The following is a 13,222-nucleotide window of genomic DNA, read 5'->3' as shown; positions in this document are numbered from 1 at the left end:
TTTGTCTCCATTGCCTCCCACAATATCTGGCACATAAATGATCACTGAATGCACTGACTAAATGGACACCAGTATCATCATACACAAAATTGCAATGTTAAACAAAATGGTTTCCAAAGTCTCTTCCAGATCTAAATTTTATGATTCTTAAATTACCCTGAGTAACTAGCAATAAGAACTGTATGAATAGCTGAAACCCATGACAAATAGGCCCAATTTCCCCCCAAGCCTGGTAATTCTGTTACCCAAAACTACTGAGTACACAGATGATCATAATCATTAACCCTTTATATTACATTTCAATGTTCTAAAGCACTTTGAATTATCTCATTTGTTACTGATCAATAATCAAGAGAAGAAATACTATAGATATATTTTTAGAAAGGATTAGACCTTAGATTTAGAAAAATGCCAGTAAGGAAACTCCTCCTCTCAATGATATCTGGGACACTGAGAATGAGCAAGTTGTTCACAGTAGTATATAAAGGATTTTTTTGGAGGTGAGACCTCAGTGCAGCTTGTTTTGACTCAATATGGCACCATCTCTCTATTCTAGATCAGACTGCATCTGCCAAGGATATTATTAATCCTGATTTTACAGAGGGAAAAATGAAGCCAATGGGAGTTAAATGGGCTGGCCAGCTTTACACAGCTAATATAGACCAGGAGTGAGATGGGAATCTTGAAGGCTTTCTCACATCCAACTTTGGCTCTCTAACCCATTATGGGCCACTGTCATTCAAGCAAATAAAAAGGCACCAAAACTAGAATCAGAAAACCTGAGATCCAGTTCTGGCTATGTTACTCAATAGCAATATGACCTTAGAAAAATGATTTCATCTTTCTAGAACTGTTTTTCCTCATCTGTGAAAGAAAAAGGTTTGTGTTCATGTTGATTATTTGTTGCTGTTCAGTTGTTTTTTTCAATTGTTATCTGACTTTTCGTGACCCTGTTTGAGATTTTCTTGGTAGAGATATTGGAATGGTTTGCCATTTCCTTCTCCTTTACAGAAGGAAGTTTGAGGAAATTGAGATAAACAGGATTAGGGTACCTGCCCAGGGTCACGAAACTAGTATCTGAATACAGGAAGATGAATGTTCTTGACTCCAGGTCTAGTGATCTACTCACTGTGCTACCAAGCTGCCCACAAATGTTGATGACAATTATATAAATGGGAAAGCATATGCCTTTGAAGGGAGAGTGAACAATGAACAAAAGGGAAAATGGTGAATCACTGACAAGTTGCAGATAACTATGTAATGAAATTCAATTTTAAACTACACATCTTTGGAATAAATGCCTGAATTTAACTGAATTATAAAAGAGTTCAATGATTTTATTGTTGGCTGAGGTTCATATTAAGTTCACATTAAACATAAATATAAATAAGACAAAGTAATTAGACAATCACTAAAGTATCTTGGAGCCTGTTTAATTTTAAATCTGTACTTCTCCTAACATACTGTCATCTGTATCTAAAGATAACCTTGTTCATCCATCATTAATGGACAATCTTAGAATAGCATGTTGGTCAATAATGACATCAGAGAATAAAATATTGACAATGATCAGAAGTGAAATGTAATGCTTTTGATATCTCTGGTCTAGAGAATTCTCAATGAGTAACCCCTCCCTTTACCAAAGCAGATTGCTATCGCCTCTGCAATTACCCCATGTTGTCTGGGGCAGCAAAAAGTTACATAAATGTCCAGAGCCACACAACTTGTAAGTGTCTAGGGGTGGCACTTGGAGCCACCATAAATGTAAATGACCATATTTAGTTTATTTTTCATTTCCTCTCTCCTTATTTATAAGAGGTGCTGTAAGTAATTGGATACCCCAAAATTAAGCAACAGGAAATGAAAACGGCCATATTTCATTTATTTTTCATTTGCTTTCTCCTTCTTTATAAAAGGTGCTGTAAGTAAATGGATACCTCAAAATTTTGCAACAGGAAATGTAAATGGCTATATTTAGTTTATTTTTCATTTCCTTTCTCCTTCTTTATAAAAAGTACTGTAAGTAATTGGATAACCCAAATTCTGCAACAGGAGAAAAGAGAGAAATAAAAGTCTTCTCTAAGAGCAAAATAGGAATTGAATGTCTCATTTCAAAAGACTGACAAATTGCAACTTAAGAGCACTTTTAGCATTTGGAAGGTCTAGATGCCTCAAATCCAAAAGACCTAATTCAAATGTTGCCTCTGTCCCACAGCTGATACATATGCATAAAAGAGCTAAAATTGAGGATATAAATGAGCAGTGAATTACCGTAAGTGAATCACACGTAAAAGTAACAGGTGCATAGTAGCAAAGCACAAACCACATTAGCTGGAAAGGAAGTACAGGTTCAGTAACATGTCATGTACCAGTAACCACAATTTTGCCAGTAACAAAAGCTTCCTATATGGCTCCAACATTCATTAAACTCCACACAGGAACAGCTCCAAATGCTGCCTAAATTGATCTCCTGCTACTCAAAACCATTGTGATAATAGAGATGCTGGAAAATGAATGCATATATCTCAAGTGGAAGTTCCTAATGATTTTCCACAGCCAAAGTGACCTGGGTTACAATGTATATTTAATAATTCAATTGGCAGTAATAAAGTCACTGTGGGTATTCCCCTCGATGGAAAGAGAATTGCAAGCCCTCTAAAATATAATCAGATGGTCTCCTAGAGTCACTGAAAAATCTCACTGTTACCCTATGGCAAAATGGCGATTAGGCTCTGCTCACTCAGCTAGGCGGGCATCCAAGACAATATACAGTGAGCCCACAGTGAGGTGATATGCAATACCAGATAGAAAAATATATTGAATATTCGCTGAACTAGAGCACCCCTTTGGAAATCTGGTGAAAGCTATGGAACACCTCTCATAGGGATTTTTTTTTTAATTAAAGAAATACTGCATTCTATTTAGATACCAATGAAAATAAAAATGATTTTTTTTTCCTCATGAAAGTTTTCAGATCCCCTGCTACAAGTGATCCATAGACTATGGACTCTTGGTTAAGAATCACTAGTCTATAATATGGAAATATGCTTATAATAATTGTACATGTATAACTTATATCAGATTACTTGCTGTCTTGGGAAGAGTGGGAGGTAAGGAAGGGAAGAAGAAAAGAAAATCTGAAACTCAAAATTTTACAAAAAATGGATGTTGAAAAATATCTTTACATGTAATTGAAAAAGTAAAATACTATTTAAAAAAAAGAATCTTTAGTCTAGCAATGATGTCAAAGAGAAATAGAAATGGGGACCGCTAATCCATACATAAGCATCTATATAGGCCAAATACAGACTGAGTTTTAGAATGTATCATTGCATGTGTTTTTATTGTATTTTTATTTATTTTGTTAAATATTTCCTAATTCTATTTTAATTTGTTTCAGGCAGAAATAGATTATACTGAAGATCATGCAGCCATGGGCCATGCATTTGATACCTCTGGTCTAGAGAGTTCTCGATGAGTAACTCCTCCTTACCAAAGCAGATTGGTATCAGCTCTGCAATTATAGCATGTTGGATGGGGTAGCAAAAACTTACATGAATTGTCCAGAGCCACACAACTTGTAAGTGTCCAGGGGTGGCACCTAGAGCATTTCTGGCTCCTTCACAGCAGGCTGTCTCATATATAATTATTAAGAGTAAAAATGATGCAATGTTTCCCCAGTATCAAAAAAAGCAAAATGCTCTTTTTAACATGTTCTGTAATTTAGATAATTTACCTGTCTGCTGCTTCTACATCAAAACAGAACCGTCTATCAATGGAGTCAGTATGCCTTTTGGTACATTCTTTCAAAGAGAAGACTTCTCCATCACCCTGTTAATGAGAAATTCTTAGAATCAAGATATCAAATATCAAAAAAAATCAACTAAAAATTAAGAAATCAACCTAATATAAATAAATACTACACATTTTACCTGAACACATTCCCTTCAAATGCTCCAAAACCACTTGCTTCCAATTTGGCAATCTCTGTTAGTGACATTCCCTACTTCCAACTCACCTACATTTCCAATCCCAGCTTGTCTTAGAACTTCCATTTTTTACCTGCCCCACATCCAGTGAGATGTCAAAAACCTGAGTTTTTCCCTCTGAAACACTCTTCAACTTTTTCTCTCTATTCTCAAAATCACAGCCTGGCTCATTATCTTATTTCTCTCTAGACAATTATTCCAATAACTTTCTTATTGATCTCTCTATCTCTATACTCTCTCCCTTCTCCAATGCATCCCTTTACAACAAAGTGGCCAAATTAATCTCCCTAAAGGACAGATCATTTCAACCCCTAATCAAAAACCTTTAGAGGTTTTCTTAGCCTGATATTTAAGATCCACCCTAATTTAGCATGAACCATTTTTCCCCATTTTTATTTCAATTACTTCCTTACCCATACACACATTCTCATTCTCCTCCCTCTCTCTGTCTGTCTCTGTATCTGTCTGTTTCTCTCTGTCCCCTATCTCTTCCCCCACCGTGTATTTGTCTCTATGTCTCTCTCTCTCATCTCTGTCTCTCTTTCTCATCTCTGTCTGTCTCTCTCATCTCTCTGTCTCTTTCTTATCTCTGTCTCTCATCTCTCTGTCTCTCATCTCTCTGTTTGTCTTATCTCTGTCTCTCCCTCATCTCTCTGTCTCTCTCTCATCTGTCTCTGTTTCGGTCTGTCTCTCTCGCCCTCCTCCTACCCTAACATCTAAAGGTACTCTCTTCTATCTCAAATTTCTTACACCATTTTATATAGATCTCTTCCTTACTTCTATTGCACTCTACCTTTGATTATATGTATTGGCTTATATTTTATATACCTTTTTTAGTGTATATTCCTTGATGGTGAAGAATGGTGCCATTTTTAGCCTCTGCATCCCTCTAGCTTGTCAAAGCTGCTATCACACATTAGCTGCTTAAATATTTAGTGAACTAAAATCCAATCCTTTCAACAAAGTCTTTTTTTTTAAGAGTCAGAAAATTATTCATTTAGCCTCCCCTCCTTCCCCCTCCCCAAGACTCATTACCCAAACATGATCAGTTCTGCTCTCCTTAGGCCTTCTAATTTTTTTTTTCTTTCTCGTATTCCCATGACAAAAATGTAGCAGACCTCATTCACCACTGCCAAGTATCAAGGATTACAGAAGGGTTACATCATCCTCCCCATCTTCCTAGAGCACAACAATATACTTACAATCTTCCCCCCTGATCGGTGTTCAAATGGAATCATGGTAAACTTCTTTGCCGCCTTCCTGTACATGCAGTAGTGTTTAACCCAACTGGAGCCAAACGGAGCAGGCCCTGAAGCAGAGGGACAATTTTATGCATTTTAGTAATAAAGGAAAACATAATTCCCAGCTCCTCTGTATAATCAGCAATGTTCTCTGCTCATATGTATTCAGGGTAAGGGGGAAGAGGGAGGGAAGATGGAAAGGACCAAAAAGCAACATTCTCAAATGTGTCAGCAATATTGCTCGTACAAATGAATAAGTTAACTTTTGATAATGCACTCAAGACTTAATTCTCATTTATATTTGATACCTTGAGGGGAAAACAAATATTTAGAGTAAATGTATTGCTGTTCTCTTTAACCCTGCCATTACTCAGAGGGTTTAGGGCCATATAAGGACTTCTACTTGGCAGCTAGTAATGCCAAAATATATCAGAAGGAGAAAAAAATAGGCACAGCCAAGAAAAATGGAAGACTTTGGAGTCCAGGATTCAACAAATACTGAAGTATATTGGGCTGTGTGACTAGTTAAATCACTTAAACTTCTTATTGCTCAGAAACAGATGAAATGTCAAATTGTACCAATTGAGAAAAATTTGACTGTGGGGGTTTCCTACACTAATGAAATAACAGGAATGGTACAAAAATCACTAGCTATTCATTCAGTGATATATATTTATTTAAGAATATGGTGTAAAAATAATTTAATAACTAGTCATCTAATTATATAAACTGAAAGCATATCACTTCTCTTTGCCTTGAATTCTTGAGATCTGTTAAGTATTTTTTTATTGGGTAATTTTTAGAATTGGTGATTTCTATTATGAAATCATAGGATCATAGATTTGGAGCTGGAATGACAACAGTAACAACCACTAGCATTGACATTATGATTTAATGTTTGCAAAGAGTTTTACAAATATAATTTCATTTTATCTTTACCTTAACTGATAGGCAGGTGCTATTATCCTCATTTTACAAATAGGGAAATTGAGACAAAAGTTGAGCTGCCTCATAAAAGGGACCTTAGTGGTCACCAAGTTTACACCCTTAATTTATTTTTAATTTTTTTTAACCTTATAATTCTACAACTGCTTTCCTTCTTCCAATTCTTCTCAAGGACCAATTTTGGTCATTATAATTACACACCCATTTCTTTTGTTGTACATTTATACTGTTGCTATCAGCATTTATATTATTACTTTTGTTTACTTTACTCTTTATAAATCAATTCTTTTAAGTCTTCGCATCCAAACTTACGTGTTTTTTTTTTAAAAAAACTTGTAAGTTAGCTTTTATTTTTATGTCATCTTCATTTCTCAATATGTGCCTCCCTTAACAAACAAGGTATCCCCTTATAATGAAAAATATAAATGGAAGGGGGGGGAAGCAGTTAAACAAAATCCACTGATAAATCATCTACATCTTACAACATAAGCAATATTTCATACTTGTAGTTCCCCTCTTTGCCAAAGAGGAAGTACATTTGCTTATCTCTTCTCTGGGACCAATCTTGGCTACTAAACTTATACATCTCAATGCTACTATTTAAAGATGAGGAAACTTGGGCTCAAAGAGTTTAAGTCATTTTCCCCAAGGTCACAAAGCTAATACATGTCAAAGGGGAACTCAGAATAATCATCAGAGACAGGGATTTCAATCCATGCTAACTCCTATTCCAATATTCTTTCCACAGAACCACACTGCCTCCACATCCACAGCAGCCACGGTGTGGCCATCTCCATAGATGAGCTAAATCAGATGCAGTATAATTGACTGGCCTTAAGAATGTCAGTGAGGTAGGAGATGTCTACCCTGAGCCTATGGAGATTTCCCCCCCAGGGCAATGGGTGGATGAGAATTACTTTTTCCAATAGCCACAAAATTGGCTGAAACAGTTGCTGTGGAGAACTTAACACTTGATCAGTCATTATCAAAGATACTGAGGTCATCCACTGTATCTTCACTTTTTTTTTGCCACTGGATTTTGATGACTCAAGAAGACTGAGGGTGACGATTTAGCCCAATTCCACCTCACTAAAATCTAATTCACAAGTAAATCAAGACAGCAACCCATAATGTCATTGGTCAAAAACAAAGGATAAGCAATAATAACAATCATCTCTATATACCAGAAAAGCTCAGAACTCAATAAGAAGGATAATGTGGGAAGTATTAGAAAAAATAAAATCATCATGAGACTGGATTGGTTCTGAATACAATACTCCCACACTCTTAACAAAACTCACAAATCAGAACAGCTAAGAGGCCCAGAGGTCCACATGTAGACCCATCTGCTGAGAGAAATCTAAGAATGAGGCACTTCAAATCTCCTTTATTCCAATTCTTTTTAAGTCCTTGAAGGCCAAAGGGCATGAGTCTGAAACCTACTAGAACCTTTCAAACTCTTGATCATCTGGTCATCACTTCTAAAAGTTTTAAAGTTTTAATTTATACACCCTAGATTTTCAAACTCTTCACATAAATTCACTAGACATGACAGTTTCATCAAGAAAAATCATCAATGGCTTTTCAGAAGACCATGATTGATTCCTTGGTGATTTTTCCTCCCTAAAACTGCACAACTCAGCCAACCTGACTGAAAAACTCCATCCAAATCTGAATATCTGCAAATGAAAGGAAAGTGGATGATGAGATAGCTTTCCCACGTCGATTTTATATTTCATCCAAAGTACGGAGGATATTTAACTGCCTCTACAGTCTTCCAAGTTCTTAAATTGGTCAGTTAAACTGAAATACTGCAAATCAGTCATAAATGTTAAGTGAAAGGAAGGTTTTGCGCTGCCCTGATTACAGTCAACAGGAGGAGAGGGAGAGACTGTAAATAAGGAACATTCTCGTGTTTGTACCACCAGGCAATCAGGATGGCTCCTCAGTCCCACAGGTGAAAAAGGAAGGCTCTGATCTCAGCAGTTAAATGATACCCAACAGTTAACATCTGATTGGATCTAAGGATTTCTGAATCTCCAATTACATAAATGAACCACATTCTGGGACACACAGATATACTGAGTTTCATCTTCCCATCTGGAATGAAAAAAAGGTAGGAAGCCATTTGGAACATCTCTTGACTATCTTCTAGGATTAGAACAAGAAGGAATGGCTTAAACGATAGCAGCATCTGGAATCTCTTAGCAAGAAAGCTAAGGTGATTGCTTGAGCTCAGGAATTCTAAGCAGAAGTTGGCTGGGTTAATCAAATGCCCTTAACAAATCCGGCACCAATATGGTAAGCCCACAGGAGTGGGAGGAGGAGAAGGAATGAGTCTGCCAAAGGGGACGCAAATTGACCAGCAAATGCTCCCTGGACGATCAGGAGTGAGATTGGACCTAGAAAGACCCTCAGTACTCCCAGCAAGATAGAGAGACTCAAGTCTCCAAAAAAAGAGAAAGGACTACATTTAGTTATGAGTACACTCAAAGTTGATGTGAAAATAATTTTCTGGTTGGGATTTATTGCCTGTTAGTGCAAAATCAGTCTCATTTATTTTTAGATTCTATTCTATATTTTCTATGATCAATGCCTCCAAAGTTGAAAGCTGAAGATCACATTCATGTGTGTGTGTGTGTATAGAATACTCCTATATACTCTATAGATATTTGACTCTTTTGTCTTATTCCTGCGTTTTTGCTTTCTGCTCATGTATGATGTTACATTAAAATAAGCAAGTATTAAAGTACATGTTGATTCAATATGAGAGAGAGAGAGGAGGAGATAGAGAAGGAAGGAGTAAAGGAGGGAGGAAAAAAGAAAGAGAGAAAAAGAGTGCACTAAAAAGAACCACTGAAATCATCTAATTCAATCCTTTCTTTTTATTAATGAGGAAGTTGAAGCTCAAAGTAATTAAACCACTTGTTCAGAATCATGCAGGTAAAAAAAACAGGATAAAAACTCTTTCCTCTCAGCTTCTTAGACTTTTCAATCATGACCCCTTTTTGCCCAAAAAATTTTTATGGGATCCCCAAGTATATAGGTATAGAAATCAAAAGTTACTGATAAATAATCATAATTTCACAATCCTCACATTCAATTGAATGTGGCAATTGAATTGCTACCCCCATCTGGGGGTCACAACCCACAGTTTAAGAACTTTGCTCTTTAACATATGGCTTCTTCTACCAACACTTTAGTCAATCTAAACCATACCATGTTGTTATTTGTACAGTTATCCTGTGGATTATGTAGGGGGAAAAATAATAGAATAAATGAGAAGATAAGTAAATGTCCTAAATGTTCTATCAGTCTATTTATCTATTTGTGCTTGGGCTATTTTTTTTAGTACTAGAGAAGAAAATGGGCAAAGAAGGTGATAGAGAAAAGAGTTCAAACATCTAAGCACTTTTCTATAAAAAACTAGTCCCTCTATCATCTGACAGGGTTGGAAAAGATCTTGGAAACTATCTAGTTCCATCTTTTCATTTGACTAGATCATAGTTTTTTTTCATGCAAGATACATAGAGCAGAGATGTGTAAAATAGAATCCCACAAGAATTCATCATATCAAAGTTCAGCTTTGCAATTCTCTTACTTTTTTCCTGGACATAAAGGTAGCCTTCCACTGCAAACTGGCTGGCTCTCTTATGCTCCTTGGGATTTTGTCTGATTTTATTCATGAGATCTTCCACTTCAGATCTTGTGCCTTCAAAACGACTCCTTGTCTAAAATGAATGAGAGGCAAACATTAAGAGACTTAAGTGTGAAATTTGGGGCAAAGCTTAAAAATCTAGATTAATTCTCTGGAAAAACAAAGATATTAATCAGGTTCTCTATACATTTATTCAGCTATCCTCCATCTTTTAGGTCATTTTTTATGGCATTTCTTTTTGAAAAAACAATACCAACTACTCTGAAAGCTAGTTAATAGAGAAAAATAAGTCAGAAACTAATGATATTAGGATTTTTTAAGCTATACATGATTGTACAACCAAATGCATGGTCATTAGCACTAGGTCCCAGGCACAGTGAAAATCAATCAAATCTTAGGCCAATAAATAGGCTGCAAAGCTCACATTCAAGCATTTTTTACCCGCTCAAAAATTTAATTGTATTTAATTCATGTGGGATCTAGAATAAGGGGGTATCCGCAAACATGGAAATAAGGCGAGTTTCAAACTGATGGAGAATAAAAATACAAGAAATAGAAAAGATTGAGGTCTCCCAACATTCCCCTCTAAACAACTTTTAAATAACATTTCAAATCAAATTCTAGAGTGCAGAGATAGCAAAAGGTCAGTTAGCCATTCTTCCAGACCAAGAAAATGTAGAAGGTTAGAAAGAAAGATCCATGACATGGGAGTGGAGATTGGCCTGGAGCCCCCATGGATGAAACATCAGTGGTGGGACTAGGCAGTGGTGACAGAAACAGCAGCAGCTTTGGGAGATGTCCAGCTAGAAACAGTAAGTCAGAAAGAGATTACAGGGGATCTCTGCTAGCACTGGACACAGGTCCAGATATTGTGTGGCAACTCCACTTGTGGATCATAATTCAGGGACAGAGGAAAACATTTTAAGTCAAGTCTTCAGTTAAGAGGGAAAGAATGTCCTGAGGGGCAGTATCACATCTGGTCCCAAGGAAAATATTCAAAGAAGAGTACTGACTGCAACCCTAGGGGATAAGGAACCCTTCTTGAGTAAGGACCAGATTACAAGCTAAAAGAGCCATGACCATACCTCTCCTCAGATCAGACATCTTGGAAATATCAAAAACTTCCAAACTTCTAGAACAAGTTCTGAAAACAGTGAAAAAAATCTTGAAACTTAAGAACAAACCTTAACACTAAAAAAGTTCCAAATCAACAAACTGGGTAGAAAAATGACCAAATGACAACAACAAAAAAAGAATCTGACCTAAAAAAGCTATCATAATGATAGGGAATGTTTCAAAAGAAAACAATGAAGTTGAAACAGCTACAAGCAAAGAATCAAAGAAAAATGTGAATTGGTTTCCATGACACCTGCTTTTCTTAGAAAAGGATTAAACTGATCACCTTTTCTCAGTTTTCTCCATTAGTTCATCTCCCTCCTTTACCTAACCACATGAAAATATTCACTAAAATATAGAACTCAGTCTTTGTCTCCTCCCTTTCTCTATACTCTCACTTCTGACAAGTTCACATGTTCCCACAGCTTTATGCAGAGATTACCACATCTATATGTCTAGTCCAATTTAACTTCTCAATGCCAGTAACATATTTTCACAACTGCCTGAGAGATATTTCCATCTATACACCTCACCAGTACTTCTAACACAGTAATTCCAAAATTAGACTCATTATCTTATCTTCTAAATGGATCCATTCCTCAAAACTTTCCTATTTCTGTTGTGATCACTATCTTCCCCAAGTAGATGAATTATTTTTCACTCTACTTTCTCTATCACTTCCCATATTCAAATTGTTGAGTCAGGTTGATCCTTTCCTCCTTCCCATTCACTGCTATCATTCCTAGCTCAGACTCACCTACTTCTCAACCAGACCATTACATAATAGCCTCCCAACTGACCCATTCTACCTCAAAAGTATCTTCCCCTCTCCAACCTTTCCTTTTCACAGCTGCAAAAACAGTTCACCTATTTAAATAAACTTGAAAGTATCATGCCATTTCCAATTTTCAATAGTACCTCATTGCCTATAGTATAAAAATATTACCTCTGAAGTCTGGCAGGAGTTTATAAAAAGCCATTCTTTGCATGGCTGTCAAGCTAGACTTTGAGTTCTGGTCCTATCCCTTCCAACCTCAATGAATTATCCTAAGCTATTATTCACATGTGCCTATGCCCTCTTCACCACCTACAAAAATGTTCTGCATCCTTCATGACTCACCTTAAAATTGTACGTGTATATGTCTAGTATATAACACGCATATGTGTTCTTTCTCTCTCTCTTTTTCCCTCTCCCTCCCTTTCTCCCTCTCCCTCCTTCCTTCTCCTTCTTTTCTCCCTCTCCCTCCCTCTTCCTCCTTTTTTCTTTCCTCTCTCTCTCTCCCCTTCCCTTTCCCTCTTCATCTCCTTCCTTCTCCCCCCCCTTCTTCTCTCTCTCTCCTTTGAAGTCTTCTCTAATCTCCAAAACTAACACATTCCCTTTCCTCCTCAAATTTCTTGCAAGGCTGGCTGAACAGAGACCTCTCCTATGTCCTTATCACATGCTACCTCTTTTTTATTTATTTGTATTATCTCCTATTTATTCAATCTCTTCTCCTACAAACTATCCTCCCCACAGCTGTCAAAATATGATTCTTAAAATACAAGTCTTTCCAAGTTACACCCCTTTTAAGAAGCTCTACTAACTCCAAGTAACAAATACAAGATTCACTTTGGCATTGAAAGTCCTTCACACTCTGACTTTAATCTATATTTCCAGATTAACTGTCCTTACTATTCCCAATATGCTACATTTCATCTCCTTACTCAGTGCCCCCCATTTATCTGAACTTGTTGTATGCCTACGAAATCCCTCACTCCTTACCTTTCTGCTTCTTGGAAGTCCTAGATACTTCTATTAAGATTCAATTTTAGAAGTAACTCCTACTTAGGATTTTCTCCCCTTCTTTAGATTTGAGGAAGCTTCAAACTTTGTGAGAGCTTGTTTCTATTTTAAATATTCCTTTTTAGTGAACTCCAGGGTTGAGACAAAATGAGTCAAGAGAAAATGTCTCTTCTTGGGTCATACTCCATACTCCAAGATCTAGCTAATCCATTACAAGTTCAGGGTCTCTATGGGGCCTTGGACTATAGGTTAGAGCTTTAAGATGTTTAAAGACAAGCACTTTTATTTTCCTTAGCATCTCCAGTGCCTGGCATATTGAAGGCACTTAATAAATGCTTGTTGAATTAAACTACTTTCAAGATAATGATAAATATTGGAGGGGATGTGGGAAAACTAGGACACTAATCATTGCTGGTGGAATTGTGAAATAAGCCTATCATCGTGAAGAGCAATTTGGAATTATGCCCAAAGGGCTATAAAACTATGCATT

General features: G+C 36.6%; 1 protein-coding gene across 2 annotated transcripts in view; it reads right to left on the bottom strand.

The window, feature by feature from the left end:
* ARHGAP10 (Rho GTPase activating protein 10) overlaps positions 1–13,222 on the bottom strand; it is a 345,140-nt gene that overhangs the window by 173,110 nt on the left and 158,808 nt on the right. For both annotated transcript variants that reach the window (XM_051966160.1, XM_051966161.1), the window contains exons 8-10: positions 9,777–9,906; positions 5,192–5,298; positions 3,737–3,831 (exon numbers count right to left, since the gene is read on the bottom strand). In XM_051966160.1, the coding sequence (XP_051822120.1) occupies positions 3,737–3,831; positions 5,192–5,298; positions 9,777–9,906 (332 nt within the window). The remainder of the gene's footprint in view (positions 1–3,736; positions 3,832–5,191; positions 5,299–9,776; positions 9,907–13,222) is intronic.

This window comes from Antechinus flavipes, chromosome 6 (assembly GCF_016432865.1).
Source record: "Antechinus flavipes isolate AdamAnt ecotype Samford, QLD, Australia chromosome 6, AdamAnt_v2, whole genome shotgun sequence".
In the NCBI taxonomy this organism is placed as follows: Eukaryota; Metazoa; Chordata; class Mammalia; order Dasyuromorphia; family Dasyuridae; genus Antechinus; species Antechinus flavipes.
This window is presented reverse-complemented; position numbering and strand designations above follow the sequence as displayed.